Here is a 20,256-nt window from a genome sequence, read left to right on the forward strand (position 1 = left end):
GGTGACAGCTATTTTTTTGGTATGTGTCACCTTCAAAGCCCATCTTAAGAACATACCTTAACATGCTATAATTTTAACACAAAGCCCATTGATATGAAAATGTGTTTCTTTCTTCTTCCTTTTCCCAGGGCACTTCATGATAAAAGCTCAGTTTTGAAAAGATACATCTTACAAAATTGAAGAGACATATTACCAGCTTAAGAATTTTTGTAAGCTTACTGATATTGAAAAAAAAGAACTAGGTTAGGAATTTACTAACAACAGGGTAAATGTTGATAGTAGGAGAACAGGAGAAGGATTGGTTGGGGAAATCCTGAAAGGTTGCAAAAATGCATAAACTCACAAAATTTGCATGGTTGACTTATGGCAGACAACAGATGAAAGGATTTCAGGAATTACTGGCTTCAACTGATTTAATTTATGAAAATCAGATATAAGTTGAACATTGACAAATACCGTATATAATGAACATGAATGGATCCAAGAGCTCTTACATCGCTCTTGTAAGACATCTTCTATATGCAGGGATTTTTATTATTATTTTGTATTGAGGAGTATTCAGGATTTCAGGAATTACTGGCTTCAACTGATTTAATTTATGAAAATCAGATATAAGTTGAACATTGACAAATACCGTATATAATGAACATGAATGGATCCAAGAGCTCTTACATCGCTCTTGTAAGACATCTTCTATATGCAGGGATTTTTATTATTATTTTGTATTGAGGAGTATTCAATCATGTCAGAACCTACTCCATTTGCAGTCTGACGAAGCACAGTCTAGTTACAGGTATAAACATCAGTTGCTGTTTGTGAGCACTATGCCATGAATAGTCAATATGGAAGAAATCAAGCACGTGGGGGGAGCCACTAGGTGGCGCATCGGAAGATGGCTGACAATAACATCTCTCCGACCCACACGAGGTAATTTGGAGGCTATGATGGGGGTAATTAGCCTCCTTAACCCCCCCCCCAGGATTATGGGGGGGACGGCCCCTGCCTGCTGTGCCCTATACCACCCCCGAATTTGTGGGGGTGGGGGCACTAGGCACAAAGCCCTCCTGTGGGATTTTCGGCACTCCTCGACGCCGTCCCCGATTCGCGCCGCTGGTTGCAATGATCTTTAAAAGAAATAATTTGGACATGATTATTTGCACATACATCAAGGAAAAAGGGGAGTAAATACTGCTGACAGAAGAGATCTCTGATAACAAGACAACAATAAAATACGAGAAGAATGTCAAGATACGGTAATGACTGAGGGGGGAGGGGGGGAAACCTGCCTCTACCTTTTTATGTGATTTAACAAGAATCCCCCTCCCCTAATGAGTCAGAAATTAAGGACTTAAGCTGTGGATTTAAGGCTGTGTGGAGATAAACTTTCGATCCAAAGCAATGTTTCAAGATGAAGCTGGAAAGCTAAGAGTTTTGGAGTGACGCAGTCAGGAAAAAATGCCGTTCGCCATTTTGTGAGGCATTGTGGGAGCTCTTGGGTCTGGGAGGAGAAAGAGAGAAATAGAGTTGTTTACATATCGTGAATCAACTCCTCGGTGGGACTTAAGAGCAACAAATGCCAAAATTTACGATGGATAAAGTGATGTTATCTACGAAGGAGATATATGGAAACCATCTGGACTTAGTGGAGGAACGGGAAATCCACACAGGATTATTACACTTGCTATCGGCTTAAGGAGACTAACAGAAGAGATCGTAAAGGAAAAAGAGAAATTATACGAACAAGATATGATGTGGCAACACCAAGATAAGACTGGATAGAATTATGAACTTTGTTTGGACTAATTGGGACTGATTTGGACATTAACGCAGTAATAAGAAGATGATCTGAATTCCCCTTTGGATCTTGAAGTATGGGTTCCCCCAACAAAATTTAAAAATTTGGCTTTGTAATTCGGAATTTATATGATGTGATTTAATTTGATGTGATCGGCCAGTTAATAAAAATTATTTTTTTTTAAAAAAAAGGAAGAAATCAAGCACGTGGGATTTCACACACACACACAAGGCCACAAGTACAAATCATGTCACTATTTATAAACTACAGATCGGCTAAATTAGAAGAACGTGCATTTTTATATTTGGTGAGGTTCTTAGGATTGTTTTAGCATCACCATCGTATGAATGTGGTTGTTGTTTTTTTTCAGAAGTAGCCTGGCCCCCACTATGTTCTGGGACATGGGACTGTAGCCTAGCAGAACAATCCTATGCATATTTACTTGGAAGTAAGTCCTATTACATTCCATGGTGCTTTGTCTCTATTAACTGTGATTAGACTTGCAGTCTAAAACTAAAAATATTAAAATTTAAATAGATCACTCTCCAAGTACGTAACATTTCTGTAATCTGGCCTGGGAGGGAGGGCAGTAAATGACTCCTGCTATGAAAGCTGAGGTTGCTGAACACACTCTTGGGCTGGGGTATTGTTTAGGAGGTATGAGGGAACCGTTGCTGCTATTGATATTTTAAAAACTGCATCCTTATTTTTATTATTTATGTTGAAATTGTGCAATTTGATTGTGAAATTCTTTAATGTTTTACTTATTGTTTATGGCTACTTTTGTTTTACTGTAATTATGCACGCTTTTTTCATGTTTCACCTAGAGCATGATTTGAACTATGGAAAGACAACATACAAATAACATTATATATGTGTGTGTGTATGTAAACTTTGGCAACCAAGTTTTGGACTATATATATTTTTTAAAGATTATAAAATTAAATTAAATTAAAAACCAACATAAAACTTCTTTTTGTGTCATAGTGATGTCTTCTTCTCCGAATATAAGATTTGCTTGTCTGGGAAAAATCGTATTTTAGAAAAGCAGCATTGTGAATTCTAAAAACAGTTTGTTTACTCTGTTGTTTCAAGCAGCACCCTGAGAAGGCAATTGTTAAGTACTGTACAATTAATACCTGTTTTATATCCTCCTCTTCTAACAGCAATGCCTAGAATAGAAAGACTTGGCACTGAGTGGTGAATTGCAGTCCCCACCCCTGCTCTGTCTTTCATTACTTGAAATAGCCTGCAAACAGCTTGTAAATAGTCACACATGTGGGGAGTTCCCTTGGTGCAATGTGTGGCTATATGAAGCTAATATTTCAGCTGACTTTAATGGATAGACATATGTCCTACCTGCTCATTTTATTGGACCATCTTTAAGCTATCTAATAAGGAAGGGGACTTCAAAGTATCAGACTGCTCTCAGTTCTATGGTAAGATAAACAAAAGGATTTGTGCATTTTTTAAATTCTGAAGCACTGCTTTTTGTTGTGTTTGTTTGTTTACCTGCATTCTGAAGAGTCTCGATATTTTGCGGCCTAGTAGCAAGTTCTGCAACAGTCTGAACAAACTGCGTTCGGGCTCTTTGATACTGCTCAAAGACTGCAAAGAAGGCAGAATAAGTGCATTTCAATGAGGGCTTCCTATCGCAAGCCTTCACACATTAGATACAGGCCCAGATAAGCAGGAAATGTATTGTGACACCTTATAGAGTCTATAGACCAAAGAAAAATGATGAAAAAAACTGTCCTGAGCAAGAAGCAAAGGCTGTATTCCAAACCCTACTAGTAAACGGCATTTCCGTGCGCTGCTCTGGTTCCACAGAAGCGGCTTAGTCATGCTGGCCACATAACCCGGAAAAACTGTCTGTGGACAAACGTCGGCTCCCTCAGCTAGTAAAGCGAGATGAGCGCCACAACCCCAGAGTTGTCCGCGACTGGACCTAATGGTCAGGGGTCCCTTTACCTTTACTTACCTGTGAGTTAGCCCCACTGAATTCAACAAAACTTATTCTCATGGTTAAGGTTTATTTCCATAAACTTTTATAGGTTGACTTTATGACTCAATGTGGCTTACAGATTAATGGGGGGAGGGGGTTAGAAACCAAATTACTACATAATAGAATAAAATATAAAAACAGACAATTCATGGCAAGTAAACTCCAGTGAGTTCAGCAGCAAATACTCCTAGGAGGATTACTGTTTTGTCCTGTGTACACATTACCAGGACTACTCAGAAAGTCTCATTTAATTCAATGAGGTTTACTCGCAGGTAAATGGAAGATTCTGTTGCGTGGGCGAGCTTTCTCCCCCTTTCCTTTTCTTCTCAAGAAACTGTAAAGCTCAGAAACCCCCCAGTACACAAAACCCAGCCTTAGAAATACCTTGCAAGACCTGCCTCTGACTCATGGCTCCTGCTGGTCACCCACTTCCAAGAGCCTCGGCAGCGATGTCTCGCCCCCTGGATCCCCCTGCGGCCTTGAGGGGGTCTTGTTCCTCCGCTTCGCCTCTCCACTCAGAAACTCGAGCGGGTCCTGCAGCTCCACCTGCCCCTCGGGCTCCGCGCTTCCCCGTCTTCCCCCGGGGCCTTTTCAGTTTGGGCCGCGGTGTGTATCTTCTCCTTGGCAACCGAACGGAAGCCGGCGCCATCAAGGGGCGGGGGGGAGGCCGCGGCCTGCGCCTCATTGTGACATCAGGCGGGCGCGGAGCGAGAGGGCCGGCCAGCCGGCGGCGCCTTGCGCTAGGCTCTCGCGCGGAAGGGCCGGCGCAACGCGATCCTAGCGCAGCGTTCCTTGAGCCCTTTTTCTCCCCCTCCCTCTGCGCTTCTCCAGCTCGTTGGGAAAGGCCGCCAGGCGACGTCCTTGCCGCTTGGATCTACAAAAAGAAAGTCTCTCCCTGCCGAGGTTGGCTGCGATCCTGGTTAGGCGTACTTTACTCTGCAAGAGTACACCTGATGGTTGCATCTGAAGCAAGTGCGAGTCAGCAATTGCCATTAAGGCCAATGGGAGGAGCTTGAACATAAGAACGGGGGGAAACCGCCTTTATACCGAGTCAGACCATTTGGTCCATCTAGCTCAGCACTTGCCTACCTTGGCTGGCAGCGCCTCTCCAGACGGAGCTCCCTCTCCCAGAGATGCTGGGAATTGAACCAGGGACCTTCCTGCATGGAAAGCAGTTGCCCAGGCATCGCTCTGAGTGTGCGGGTGCCGCTTGCAAGGAGGCACCGGGGAGTTTGGTCATGAGATGGGTTACTTGTGATCTTATTATGGAAGACTGTAGTGATGTGCCTTTACTGCGCTAATCCGGCTCGTCTGCGTTTGGAGACCTTGCTGCGCACTCTGCTCAGTGGTTCGCACGCGGGTTTCTGCCCCCAGCTCCTTGCAACGAGATCCTCAGCCCCTCTTGGCTTCCTCCAAGGAAGTGTCTTAGCCCTCATTTAAAAACAAAGCAGTGCCTTTAAAATGGCTTGTACTCGGAGCTGCCCTGGAAGATAGGTCATTCTTCTAGACGGGTTTGAAATGAAAGACATCGATTTTCCCTAGTGAGTGACCTGGCAACTGCTAAGCCGCTTTACAGCGCAATCCTAACCATGCCTCCTCCGAAGTCAGTCCTATTGGATTCAACAGGACTTACTTACTCCCCGGTAAGTAGAGTTAGAATTCCAGACTTAGTCCTGTTTGAGTTCAACTCTCTTTCCTTCCTAATTCATTGTTGCGTGGATGCGATCCCCAGACCAGTTAAACCGAAACATTTTGCTTTGATCGTGTCTTACGAGTGTCGAAGGGCTAGATGGACAAAGCTGCAATAAAGTAATAAAAATGAACATCGACTTTGTTTTACCCTTTCCCTTGTTTTCTTCTCTCTCCCCTCACAAAAAGCCCTCTCCACGTTTAGTAGTCACCTCTATATATTCAGTGAATGAATCCGAGGTGCTCGCTATTTAACTATTTGTAACTTTTTAATGCGCTTCCTATAGCAGATATACAATACCGTGCTGGGCTTGAGCTAGATGCGAAGTTTAAAGTAAACTTGTCGCGAATCGACAGGGCATTGGCCTCTCCCTCGGGACGCTAGTTTACCTCTAACAGAGCTACAGTTCCCAGCAGCCGTAACAAACTATGTTTCCTGGATTTTTTTGACATTTTTGGAGGAGGGTGCTTTAAATTTATGTTGTGTACACAGTGTCAGACTATCGAAGGGAAGATTCCCCACAACCCAAAACTCACTTTCGTATGTTCCTCTCCTCTCCCAAAAATCCTTAAAAAACCAACCAACCTCTAATGAATGATTTTCTGTTCCTTCCAAGGATTTAAGCTAATAACACGGTTGTCCTTCTGAGTTTAATTTTAATTTTCCATTTACGTTGTGGATACGCCCCCGCCCCCATATGTGACATGAAAGAGAAAGGAAAGCTCATTAAAACAGCTTATGCGGCAAGCCTCGCAAACTCTCTTGCCATTGTCACGCGAGGGCCACTTCACACGTTGTGCAGGAGGCAGTGGCGTAGCGTGGGTTGTCAGCACCTGGGGCAAGGCAAGTAATTTGCGCCCCCTAACCCGTGGATTTGCGCCCCCTAACCCTAACCCCCAGATGTTGCGCCCGGTGCGGCCGGCCCCCCCTGCACCCCCCACGCTACGCCACTGGCAGGAGGGAAGCGTTTCCGACCAGAATCCCCCATGCCATGCAGAGTTTTACATTCCCCAACCCCCGCACTCAGGAACGTGTCTTGATAGAAGAACTACTCCGTGTGCATGACACCTGCGTTTTCTTTCTGTGTTGTGCCTGGCGGGTGTCGCTGCCAGCCAGGGGTGGAAGCAGGATGACGACCCGCAGATCCCGACCAAAAGAGGCTCCTGCCTGGTCAAATCCTCTGAGCCAAAGTTTCTGACTCTAGCTGATCCTCTTCCAGCACTGGAATGAATGCCTTTGGGGTTCACATGCACCCCGCTCTCCGGATCTTGGGACTCTGAACCGTCCTTGAAAGCAGCGTGGCTTCTCTTCTCCCTTCGCCTCCGCTCAACTGGAATAGATAACGCTCAGGTCTTTCATATCCCTGTCCTGCTCCTTCCTCGTTAACATATATGCTCATATATATGCTCGAATGACATTGTTTTTTCCTTATGGGCTCCCAAGCTTCAGGGTGTGGAGCTGAGATTATAGCTGGCCACTTGCGCCCCCCTCCCGCATTAAAAAAACCCCTCCATGGCAATGTATTACTGTTATTGTGTAAGCTCTATATCACCGCGTAACCTTGCCAAATGCAGTACAATTTCTTATACAGTATCTTCAACTCGCCCCTGGTCGCCTTTCCATGGTAGTGACTCTCCCTGAAATCAATAGGCAGCTGCACTGGACTGATTCAGAGTCTGTTGGTCTGTTGGTTCAGCATTGTCGACACTGGCTGGCAGCGGCTCTCCTGAGTTTCAAATGGGATTTTTCCCCCGCACCAGCACTTGGGAGATGCCAGCAATTGAACCTTGGACTTTCCCCTCCCCACCAGCGTATAGTCTGCCGCTGAGCCACTCTCTCATGTTTCAGAGCAGGAGGCCGAGAGGATGTCAATTAAGGTCAAGCAGGCCGTCCAAGTTGGACTTCTGAGCCAAAGTCTCGCACTGTCTGATTCCTCTCATTGGCTCGTAAATTCAGGAAAGAATCTGAGAGGCGGTGAGTGGAGTGTTACCCCTTATGAAAGCATACAAAACATCCGGTTCGTATTTCACACGTAGGACCGCCCCCCCCCCGCCAAAGTCCCTAGATTTAGCTGAAATCGAACCTTCTTTCATTCCACTACCAATGATGACCTCCAAAGAAAAGGACACCTCTCTCCTCTTATTCCTACCTGAGACTCAGGTGTCCCTGCAAAAGGCCACTGCAGCGCCTTTTGCCCTGCGCTAGTGTTATAAGCGTCACGTGGCAGGGCGAGAGCTTATCAAAAGTTTGAAAAAGAGGAGGGTGTGCTTCTCTTCAGCCACCAAAGATCTGCTCTGTGCTAAGGAATGCGGGGGTTGCAGCAGCCACGTAGGATCGAGGTCTGTTTGAACACCCCCTGTAGAACGATGCCGGGTCCCGATTTAAAGGCTGCAATCTTATGCCCACTGATTAAGCCCCATTAGGTGCTTCTGAGTAAATAATGCCCAGGGTTTGCACTGCACCACAGTAAAGCATAGCGTGAGGAGAGAGAGATCCCCGCCCACTTAGCTATTCAAAGTGTGGATAGGCTGCTTTCAGATCCTGCAGAGGATTTTCCTGTCTGGCTGGGGTGGTTGGGGATTGACCTCGGCGACAACCCGCTTCTGCATCGGCGACGGAGGCCGCGAGGCTCCGCCAAGCCCCGAGGGGGCGGCGTGATCTGAGCGGCCTGCTCTGGGCCAAGCCGCGCCCGGCTCAACCCGGCAGTGAAGGCCCTGCAGGCTGGAGACAGGATCGGCCCGCCAGCCTGGCTCTCCGGGGGAGGAAGCAGAGCAGGCGCCCCCGAGCAACCGCATAGCCCCATCTGCAGCCCCCAACTCCGATCGATCCTGGTGGAGCCCGACTCCGCTGCACGTTTCCTCGGAAGTAAGTCCCAGCTAACCCCGAGGGACTTACTCCCGGGTAAGCTAGCCTAGGATTCCCGATGCAGCGAGGAGGAGCTTGTGGCTGGTTTTGCAGCAAACGGCAAACCTCTTAACTTAAGAGACTCTGAACAGGGCAAGTCTAACCCTGTCTACTCGGAAGGGAGTTCTGTTGAATTCAGTGGTGCTTACTCTCAGGAAATACTGGAAGGGTCCCGCTTGGCATTTTAAGGATCGCAGCCCCGCAGGATTCCTTCTCTCTGCTGCTCAAGAATTTCGGGGATGATCGCAGCTTCATAACAACATAAAAATCCCCCCGAAAAAGTAACACCCCTCTTGGAAGTTCAGAGTCTACAGCAAGGAGAATCCCGAGTTGCCTTTGGCGGGCAATGCGCATGCGCAGGGCGGAAGGATGCCTTTCATATTTAATAAAATCGCTTTCGCTTCCCCTGAGGACGTGACGCGTCACATACCCAGCTGGTCCCGAGCGCCTTGGCCAGCACGTCGTGGACGTCTCCATGCGGCTGCGTCGGATGGGGGACGAGTCCCTTGGCCAGAAGGGACTGCGACGTCAGTTGCGTTGTTTTAAGAGCAGTCTCGGGAATAAGACTTCCACATGCACAAACACACAAGCTGTAGTAAAAATGGACTTTATGCATTAAAAGGTAATGTTTCGGCATGCTGCTGACATTTAGCTCCGAAGCAATGATATATTTGCACCATATAGTTAAAGCACATGGCTTTCCCCCCTCCAAAAAAAAAAGAATATTGGGAACTGCAGTTCACCAAGGGTGCTGGGAATTGTAGCTCTGAGAGTAGTAAACGACAGTTCCCAGATGTTGGGGTGTGTTGTTAAATGTGTTTTAAATGCATGGTGCGCGCGCAGCTCTATCACCTATTTTGTGGAATTAAAAAATTGCAGCCTAGCTTCCAAATAATACCGGGGTCGCTTGTATAAGCGTGCACCTATTATTTGTCAGCCTAATAAGGTTCGATGCCATTATTCCCGAATAGCTCTTCTGGAAGTAGATGTCGGGGTAAACAGCTGGAAGGTTGCTGCAGCTAAGTCCACAAATCAGTTAAGCGAATCAGTATCTGGATTAGACAGGTCCGACAGAGAACGCGGTCCGTGTTCCTGGGCTTGATTCTCAGTAATTTGTGGGACTCGTTTCCAAATTAATGTGGTGTCCCTCCACTAATTCAAGTTCTCACGCTCAACTGCCTGGGAGAGCAGTTAATTTATTGGCCATGTTCTTAGGTGAAGGTTATCATTATTGTCCGTCATTTAACCTAGTACGAGTAAGGCCAGTTTAAAAAGCATATGCAAATATTGGTGTGGTTGTGCGCAGGGGGTAAGAAACAAATGCAAGACTTGAACGTCAATCCGATATACTTGGAAATGAACTCTACTGACTCTCCCAAGGACGTGGAAACAGGATCTGTCTCTGAAAGGAAGGGATTTGTGCAACATGTCACAACAGATCTGGATAACCTATTTCTAAATAATGTTCTTCACTGAAGAGAGCTTTTAAGTTCCCACGCACACCATCATTAACACAGGGAATAGGTAGAAGAAAAATAATTAACATCTATGAGGTTTCTTCCCACGGTGGGGGCCCCACCAGGCCATAGCATTTTAACTCTCATTTGTTCCAACGGGGGAGTCTTAATCTTCAATCCTGTACTCAGTTTTCCTGAGAGCCCCAAATGGCGCTTACTTTTAAGTAAACATGCATAGGATTGCACCATTAAGAATGTCCAATTCTCCTATTTACATAATTGGGCTTATTTAAAAATAAAATTTAAAAATACTGTATGCTTAGGATGGGAGGGGGGCAGCCCGTGGCACTACTGCTGTGACAAACTCTGATCCACAATTTAGTAGACTAAGTGATAAAAGAAATTAAAAGTAAGGTGAAAAAATATCGGATGAATCCTAACATCAGCAGCACGCTCTGAAAGTTTCACAGCTATTCCAATTACATTATATATTTGCTAATAACTTTTTATAATAACACCTCAGTGTTTAATCTACTTAGTCCAGCCTCTGAGTATTTCAAACTACCAGAACATAAGCCCACAGTTTGAACACTTTTAAACATTTTCACTTTAGATAAGAACTTGCTTTGTGTAAATCTCAGGCAAAGTTACTTATCCTTTGAGGTTGAATATTCCCCTCCATCATCATTCTTGTACTGTTTAGAAGTCAAAGGAATTCTAAATATATGGAGAGGCAATTTTCACACCTAGATCATAAACGCTTTGCCTGGAAATAAACGCTTTGCCTGTCCTCCCCTTGATTCCCAGGGACACTTCTAAAAAGTTTTTGGAAGCATGTGTCGCAACGGGTTGCCGACGACGTTCTCGGTTCATATTGCCTCGCATGCAAATAAAGAAGGCTCAAATTAGCCGTGTTCTCTTACCAGACTGAGGCAGGCGGCGTTTCGGTTTCAAAAAAAGGATTAACTGTTTCTTTCTCGACAAAGAAAAGGAGACATGAAGCTGGTCTCGCGAGGAAAGAGATGGATAATACTGCAGACAACAGCAGAACGGGACAAAACCCCTTGCTCCCAAAGCAAACACTGTGAAGCGAAGTTCCATCGAAGTGAATGGGTCTGGCGCCCATTATTGTGAGAGGAACCACACACGTGTGATACTCGTGCGTTGGTCCGCGCATACACAACTTGCTCACAACTTTTCTCCTAGAGACTCCATTGCTTAACCTCAGGCAGTGATGGAGAGCCTTTTTCCTTTGTATTTCGTGCTCATCTTTAGTGCTTGATATTTCTGAAGGATTTTGACGGTGGGTGTGTCCACCAAGGAATTAATTTTCAGTATTAAAGGTCCTAGATCTTAAGCGCACAAGCTTTGCTCCCTAAATCCACCTGAGTGAAAGGAGTCTGAGTGCCTTGGATATTCAGATAGGGACACTCTCAAAGCACCCTCATAAAGAGAATTATAATTTATCGTAATTCCAAACGTGTTTACTCGGTAGTAAGTCATTTCGATTTCGACGAGACTTACTCACGAGGAAGTACGGTTAGGATCGTTGTCAATGTGTTCCAGGCTGGAGACTTTTACTAAGAATGGGTTTCCCGGTTAAGCAAGCCCTGGTGAAATGCCCTTGGTCGAATGGAGCCCAATCAACAATCACGTCTCGGTTTAAATCAATCCTTAAATCGCCTTCATTCCAGCAGAACAACCTAATGTGTGATGGGACACAAATCAACTTTTAATTCGAACGCTTGTACTGCTTAGAAGTCCAAGGAATTCTAAATATATGGAAAAGATTAACGCCAACTCTTTCTGTGAGTCTCACACTGGCCTTGAAAATTACAATTAGACGGTGACCAGTGAAATCCAACCGCACTCATCTTTACAACAGTCCTGTAAGGTATGCTCCTTTTATTCCCAAATGTCATAAGGCGATCTAGGGAATCGGACAGCCGCGCCTAGTCTCAGACTGAGCTACTTACCTACTGAGGGCGGAGTTGAGATTTGAACCTGTGAACAATTGGATATCAGCTCGTTGATTTGCCCGGGCATATCCAAGAACAAGAGTGTAGGAACACAGAGTTTAAGCACTTGACCTTTCAATGGGTGTACATCCAAATTCGTCAGTTGAATAGGGTTGCACTGTTCTACCCTTAAGAGAATTGCTCCGGTCGGCGATTCACTCTCTGAATTGATATACAGTCAATCCGTGGGAATTTTAAGTGCTTCAAACTTAAAGCAATTGGCAAGATGGCAGGGGAACAAAACAGGAGGAGTGCCGTTTAAGCATGTTCTAGATCAGTACGTTCGTTCCGTTTATGTCACTGGGCTTGATCTGGTTTCAATATGGGACTCAATTTCGGGTTGGCTGTTGAATGCTGAGCAGAGAGGAAGAACCACAGACTTAGCTAAGTTTACAGCCCCTCAGCTGCTGTTCTCAATTCTGGAGCAACCAACACACATTCTAAACACGCAAGCCAGACTCTATACAGAGGTAAGACTCTGCTTTTATTAATTCGAGAGACTATTCCTGGATTTCATAACAGATAATAAAATTCCTGCCCACCCATAACCAGGCACTGAAAGGCTGAGAAAAAAACCGACATTTAACTACCACGATGGTGAGTAGAATTGGTTAATCCGGATTCAGGAGGTTCTGAGCAAGCTTTAGGGTTCTGCTCTGTTTTTAATTATTTTCGAGTCGTGCCCAGCAGGGCTGGCTGTGGTGGGAAACCCAATATTCTAGCCTGCGCACCAGGTTGGCTTTAGGAAACATTAACGCTCCTTAGCATTTATATGGCGCTTAAGGGTGTGCAAAGCACGCCACACGCCTCTCAAGCAGGACAGCACCAATGTCCCCATATAGCTGAGGTTGAAATAACCGAGACATGCCGTAAACCCATGTGGTGAAGTAAAAACTGAACTGGTGGCCTCCTTGGTTGCACCCAGGCAAAGTAATCCGAAATTTATATCACTCCAAAGTAAGTTCAGTGCCGTTTATTCTCCAGATAAATTGGCTTAGCATTGCAGCTTTAGTGTGGACGTACACAGAGAAACGCGCACGGATGAAGGAGTCTGACTTGTGCAGTCCAATTTAAAATGGTCAAGGAGATAGCTGTGAATCTCTCGGAAATATTTGCAGCAATATCGTGCCTTGAGTGATTAGAAAATAGTAGCTGTGATGGGTGTGTGGGGGAAAAACAGATGGCGTTTTATTCTGTTCAGCCCACAGCTGGAAGGAAACTTTGACTACCTTTTGGTGTTTTTATTCCTACTGCACTTTGTGGCTACAGTCCCCTGGTCCTATCACGTGTTCTTTCTGGAAAATATTTGTTTACTTAAAGAAAAAATGCACCACTTGATTGCAAACAACAACTCTCAAAGCAGTTTGCAAAATCGTGCGGACAGATGGGGAATTCTTTCCCTATAATCCCTAGAATGGGGCGTCTATGTTGTTGGACCCCAGCTCCCTTCACACCTAGCCTGTATTATTATTATTATTATTATTATTATTATTATTATTATTACTATTATTATTACTATTATTATTAACTCTTTCCTCTAAGCCTGAGCTCAATAGACGTAGTACATGGTTCTCTTCCTGCCCATTTAATCCCCACAACAACCCTGAAAGGCAGATTAGACAGAGGGTGAGTGACTGGCCCAAGGTCACTCAGTGGGCTGCAGAGGCAAGTGGGTATTTGAACCCTGGTCCAACACTCTAGCCGCTGCTCCCCACTGCTTGTACACACGCATGGCCAATGGCCAGCGATGGTGGAAGTTGCAGCCCAACCACCGCTGACCGATAAAACGTGGGTTGCCTATCAGGCCTCCTAACAGGCTTGTTTATCTTGATCTGTCTGTGGGCACACGGGGGAGAGCAGTTCACGCAGGGAAGCGGTCGGCCCCATTCACGAGCATCTTGAGTCGGTGTATTTGGCTTTCAGACAGCTTGCATATAGATCAACGCCAACAAATCAAAATGCACTTCACCTCGAAATAAGCTCTGCTGAAACGTAGGAGCTGACTCGCAAGTAAAGGTCCTTGCCATCCGAGTCGCTTCACTGGGAGCTGGTGGATGGTTTGCGTTGGGTGCCAGCTTGGCACGAACCCAATAATTTGTTTCTTTGCTTAAAACAAGGACACTCGGCTTTGCCAGCGGGATGAGCCTCCCCCGACCCGCTTAAAGCGGCTTATGGGCCAATACTGAGTGGAAAGATGGGGTAGAAATTATACGAAGGAAGCCAGTTTGGATACATGCTAGAATTGAACCCCACGAGTCCTGGATTGAAGTCCCTCCGCTGAGTGCCTTAAAGAATGGCAGCCTGTATCGTGTGCTTTGGGTACTGTTGCTGCTCTGGTTTCCCAAAAACCACCAACGATAAAGTGTGCCCCCCCCCCCCGTTGTTGGTGCATCCGAGCCAGAAGGTCATTGTTTTGCATTCGCTGAGGTAGATGCAACGTGCCTGGCAGGACGCGCAATTTCTACAGCGCTGATTGAGACCTAAGTCCCAGCTGGCCTTGACTCCTCTGCTGAGTCACTCTTTCATTATAATGACTAGGCATTAGCTGCATGTGTAGGATACGTGTGTATACTGTATATCATCATTGGCATCAATGGAACGGTGCGAGCTTCGTCTCGATTGTCCTTCTGGCACCCTTAAGCGGAAGAAAAGCGTCTCTGTCGACGCAAGGAGAATTGCAGCTTGGAAGAAGGGATAGCCAAGGAGGTCATGACCGGCTGGGATTGGGCGAGCTCAGAGCAGGGGTGGGCAGATTTTTCATCTGCGGGACCTACGGTATTTCTTTTTATTAGACCGCTTCCCAGCCATCAGCTGGAGAAAAGGGCAAAATAGTGGCTTAGGAAGGGAGCCGAGATGGAAGGGAGTCAGGTCCAGGATGTAGGAGAAGAAGACATCTCAGCCAGGACGTTGGTTTTCTGCAGCAGTGACTGAGCTCCCAATCCTTCCACACAAAACTCCATTCCTGGTTTCCCCCCAAGCTTTCTTTGTTTTAGTAGCCTTGCGTTTTGGTTTTGGTTTTTTAGGGGAGGGGGAATTTGTTGCTTTTGTTAAATAAGTGGGAATAGCCTTGGTGGTCTATTGCAAGTCGCTCAGAAATCTGCCAGTAGATTATTATTATTTTATTAAATTATTTGTATTCCGCCCATCTGACTGGATTACCCCAGCCACTCCAAGAGATTCCCGATGTACTAGAGCCGTCCGTCTGTCTAGCTTTCCTGCTGACCGTCCAGAGATGGACTTAGTAAAACACCCCACGCAGTTCTCCATAGGCAAAGGAGGTCGGAAGCTGAATTGAAGTGTGTTGTGGAGGCAAATCAGGCGTATTTCAGCGCTTCGAAATAAATATGAACCGGATCGGGGTGTCAGGCGCGTAAATCCAACGCTTCGACTGAACTGCGTTGTACAGATCGAGGTGTTCGTGTGATGATACCCAACCCGATTCACCCAGCTGGGGAAGCAGAATCACTTGTTGGCGTTTCTTTTGAAGTTAAACCTCGCTAGATCCGTATGCAGTAATGGACGAGGGCTGTGCATTTAAACGCTGGACACGATCCAGTCCAGATTCATTTGCATCGGAGGGATTTAACGCGGAGATTAAGTTAAGCCCTCTTCGTTTTTCTTTCGAGTAAACCTGCTTAGGATGGGGTGTTAGTGAGTTTAATTTGGGCTGTTAGTGAGCAAGTTCTTGCTATTAGCAACTAACTACATACTGTTTAGTAAATTGGTCGTCGGAAGGGGGAAGAAACACCCATTGGTCTGTTGATGAGTTATAGGAAACGGAAAGTACTGGGTGGGTGGGGGGAGGGAGAGGTAGTTGTCTGTGGTGCTGCAATGTTTCTTATAACAAGCAGGCGATGAACCATATTGGACCAGTTTCAAAGGGTGACAGTGACACGTCCGATGATGACGCTTCCAGGGAAGGCGAAGCTGAACGGCGTTTATTAAAGGACTATCTGACCCGGAGCTCTGAAAGTGCTGGACTGTTTGTTACAAGTTTAACCAGCAGTAAGCCCTTACTCAGCAGTGAGCCCTGTTGAATTCAGTGGGGCTTATTCCCAGGTAAGTGGGGTTAGGATCTCAGCCTAAAACTAATAAACATGCTGCACAACAATCCTTTGCCCTTGCATTTCTTTGAATTTAACCTTAGTTCAGTGGTTCTTAGTCCTGAGTGAAGGTGCAACCTCCACGTGTCTATCCAGAAGTAAGTTTCATTAGGCTGGATGTGCATAGGATTCCCACCTTACTTTGAAGTCAGTCCCATTGAAACCAAGGAGGTTTACTTCCTAGTAAATTAGGTCAGAAGTGTGTTCAGTTCCCTAAGGTGACGTTGTGTGTTTGTTTTGTTTTTGCCTTTTAATACTTTGATTCTAGAAACTGACGCTCCCAATGCTCTTTCAGAGCCGAACAACGCAAACCTATTCCTTAATAGCATTGAGCTCAAGGGAGCTTGGCCTGGAGGTTTGGGTTGCGTTGACCTGCAAAACAATGGGAGAACGGTTCTCTTTTCAGGACTTTGCAGCCGAAGCCAGCTTTCCTTTCACACACGGGCCTCTACCAATGTTCTGTTTATAAATTCACAGTGAGTTTGCCCGTTTATTTTAAGCCCGTGTCAGTGGGTTCAAGGTAAACCTGGAAGCACCGATTTCCAAGACACGGAACTTTGCAGTGAAAAGGTATTGCGGCGCTTGGCCTTACTTCCAAATCCACGTGTTTGGGCTTGGAGTATAAAAACGACCAGAGATTACCATGGTATTTGCCTCCACATAATGTGTTGATGATCAAGGCGGCTGACAACACTTTACAAGCAATTTATTTTTTAGACAGATGTGTGTGTGTGTGTGTGTGTGTGTGTGTGCGCGTTTCAGAACTGCTGGCTTTCCGGAGCCTCAAGCTGCCAGTTGGCTTCTGTGATGGTTTCTGTAAACAAATGACTGTAAAGGTACAATCCGGCCTTCTTCAACCTACTTGAAGACATCAAGGCCGCAAACCTGGGTATTAACCCCACCACTGAGCACTGCGCGGCTTCTGATTAGGTATGCCTACCGTACATTGCATGGAGTTGTTGCTGTAACAGTGCATGCCTATCCGGAAGTTCAATGGGTTCAGTGGGATGTACTCCCAGGTAAGCGGGTAGGGTTTGCATCCTGAAAGTAAACCAAGTCGCCATTTGATACTTGACACTTCCAGCCGATCGTTCAGGTCGTACTAAATTTAAGGCGATATGGGCACAGCAAACCTACGGATTATTCTTCCCAAATAAATAAATAAATAAAGGCATCAATAAACAATTGTTTATTCACAAGTAAGCCCCATAGCGTTCCATGAGGCTTACTCCCTGGTGTTTAGGATTCCTAAGGCGTGCTCAGGATTTCGCCTTTTCCATAGAAGGAAGCTCCCTTGAAATCGAGGGGGGGGGGGTGTCTTCCCGCGAAGTCAACGGCTATTGGACATTCCCTGCCGTTTTCAAAGGTTTCTCTTCCAAGAGACTACGCTCTCCCGCGCGAGGTGGTTGCCAAGAGGGCATTCGTGCGATGACGGTGCGAGTAAGGGGAAGGAGTCAGAACCTAGCAGCTCCGATGTGGACCTTCCTGGTTCCCTTCCAGCAAAGGCAGAAGACGCCACTGCAGAGCCGCAGGAGGGGAATCAGCCCGTGGTAACCGCGGGATGGCAGCTCGCTGCATTCCCAGGGTCCTCAGAGGGACGCCCTGCGTTTCTGCAAAGGGGATATTTGAGGAGGGGTGTTTGCCTCTCCGGAGGAAGGAAGAGAAGGGGATTCAGTTGCTCCCTCAGGATCCAAGAAGGCTGATTTACAAGACTGTGATCGACCGACCTTTTCTTATTTAGCCTTTAACCGCATCCACCCACCCTGTTGGCTATGCACAGAAGACAATGCCAAAAGGAAATTCTCTCTTTTTCATGTGTGTAAGAACGAGGAGAGGAAAGCTCTCTCTCTTCCTACACATAACCAAAGGCCCCCTTCCAGCCCCCAGCCCCAGCCCCTCGTCGCTTGAGCGGAGGATACCAGGGAACAATGAAGTGGCGGAGGCAGAGGCGCAGGGCTGGGACAGAAGCGAAGCGGGAGCGAGCGAGACGCCGCCGCTGCAGCCACAGCAGCAGCAGCAGCAGCAAATCGCTGGTGTGGTTGCTACTAGCAACACAGCGGCCCGGAGCACCTAAGCGGGGAGGTAGAGAGAGAGAGAGAGAGAGAGAGAGAGAGAGAGAGAGAGAGAGACTGGGGGGGGGGGAGGCGAGGAGGGCTCTGGGCCAGCCGGGCTCTGCTCCCAGAAGCCCCTCGCCCGGCGCAGGGGGGTCTCCAGCCCCGGGGCAGCGCCTCCGCCTCCCCCAGGAAGGCTGTGGACAGTCGCTCCCGGAGCCAGGAGGCTCTTTCTCGCTGCTCCGCCGGGTAGACAATGACGAGCAAGATGGCAGATAAGAGAGGGGGTACGTGGGTGTCTCTTCCTGTGCCCCCCATCTTCCTCACTGGCAGGGCGGAAAGGGATCGTGTCCTCTTGGCACAAGAAGACCACACCTTAGCGGGGTCCTTTTCGCGTGGGGAAAGGTCGAGGCTGGCGCAAGCCCTCCTCCTATCGAGGGTCGTCCTGCTGGGCTCCAGGGGGTAAGGAAGGGCGCCTGGGATTTCGGCCCAAAAGTCTGTGCATTGACTTAATATCCTTGCGTCTGCTGGATCAGATTTCTCTAGATCAGTATCTTCTTCCCAGCAGAGGCCAGCTATTTCCTTCCAAGACGCTGGCCAAGCAAAGAGTGAGGACCACAACCTCTCCTAGTTGTTTGTCCCTATTATCACCCGCTGCTTAAGAGGTATACTGCCCCTGCCTTTGGAGGTTCTATTCAATTATCATAGCCAAATGCCAACTATCATTGCTGGGCCTATCTTCACCATCAGCCATGCTGGCTGAGACTGAGGGGCGTTGGAGTAGGACAATGGAGAGACAAGGGCTAACCTCTTTCAGCAAGACAAAAACATTTATCTCACACTCTCCCCTTCCCACATAAGCGCGCCTTGAGGAGGGGCCTTGATCCGGGTCAGTTAACCCCTGATTTTAGTGGTTTGTGAATTGTAACGAGAGCTACACCTTACTAAGCGCCCAGAACTCATATCCTGGGTTTCCCATTCTAAATACACTTACTAGGGAGTGAGCTTCATGGATTGTAGTGACTGAGACTTCTAAGGAAGCATCCCTCGGATTGCAGTGTTAGAAGCCGGGTGTCCTCCCTGTCCCGGGTGTCATTTCATATTCCTGCATGTAGGGATGAGCATAAGAACAGGCCTACCTTACAGGGCTATTATAAAGATCGTTGAACTGTAACAATACGTTGAAATATAATTGAAACCCCTAAACACACTGTTTCAAATACGAAGTACAAGCCATTACAGTAAATCCTCCATCCACTGATTGACTGGAGCTTTTGAAAGGTGAAATCGTTGAGGGGAGGTGGACAATTTATTTAATTTTTTTCGTGAATTTTATTTTAGTTAGTTCGTGAATTTTATTTCAGTTAGATAGCCTCTCGGGGTAAGCCTCCCTCACAAGGCGGCTTACAATAAGAGAAGCAAAACCATCAAGATAATGGTTTTTTATTATTTCAGGACATACTGGCGAAGTTCCTTCGCTCATAAGGGAGCCTTTGAGTGCCTCGGGTGAGGCCTTAGCCCAGGCTCTGTCGGCCCCCGTACCCACACCTCCCTCTTTACTGCTTACCATGGGCGTAGCCAAGGAGGGGCAGAGAGGGGCAGCTGCCCCCTAAATCGATAAAAATCAATAAAAAGTGCATAGCTAACTGAGGTTCTTCCCCCCCCCCAACAAAAATCCTGGCTACGCCCATGATGCTTACCAGCCTTTCTAACAAATGGGGCTGAAAAGGAGGCGTGTGTATGTTATCTTTCTAAGCTGATTTGGATGTTTGTCAGAAAGGCATCGGTGCTGAAAATAAAGCAAGTCACAGAGCCCTTTTATACACGTCTTCTCAATGTAACTCTTATTTAATCTCACAGGTATTAAAAAGCGAATATAGGATTGCACCCTAAATAAATAAAGGAAGACCCTTGGTAGACCTCAGGAGGAGAGAAACCAAGGCGAGACGCAGAGCCCGTTACTCTGCCGATTTACTCGGAAGTAATGCCAGTTGAGCCCAGTGGGACTTAATCCCTAGGCCTAGGAAATTAGCACAGAGTTGCAGAAGTGTAGCATTTTGGAAGGCTCGCCCGGATCCACATTCCCACCTCGCCGGTCTGGGAGGCTCGCGTAGCCCCTAAGGAGGCCGAGGGGCCGCTGTGCTGCTCCCTCCTCCGTCCGACGCGGATCCTGCTTGCCATTTACAGCGAGGCCCAACAGAGAAGTGGTGAAAGTTCAAAATGTCAGCGCTGA

The 20,256-nt window shown here is 46.8% G+C and overlaps 1 protein-coding gene across 2 annotated transcripts in view; it reads right to left on the bottom strand.

Moving 5' to 3' along the window:
• Positions 1-5,509, bottom strand: part of SPAG6 (sperm associated antigen 6) — a 53,754-nt gene extending 48,245 nt beyond the window's left edge. The window contains exons 1-2 of one of the 2 annotated variants that reach the window (XM_079947852.1): positions 4,185-5,509; positions 3,308-3,403 (exon numbers count right to left, since the gene is read on the bottom strand). In XM_079947852.1, the coding sequence (XP_079803978.1) occupies positions 3,308-3,403; positions 4,185-4,209 (121 nt within the window). In that variant the 5' untranslated portion in view covers positions 4,210-5,509. The remainder of the gene's footprint in view (positions 1-3,307; positions 3,404-4,184) is intronic. The other variant, XM_079947851.1, reaches the window with a different exon arrangement.
• Between the last annotated feature and the right edge of the window lie 14,747 nt (positions 5,510-20,256).

Source organism: Podarcis cretensis (genome assembly GCF_951804945.1).
Source record: "Podarcis cretensis genome assembly, chromosome: 12".
NCBI classification, from domain to species: domain Eukaryota; kingdom Metazoa; phylum Chordata; class Lepidosauria; order Squamata; family Lacertidae; genus Podarcis; species Podarcis cretensis.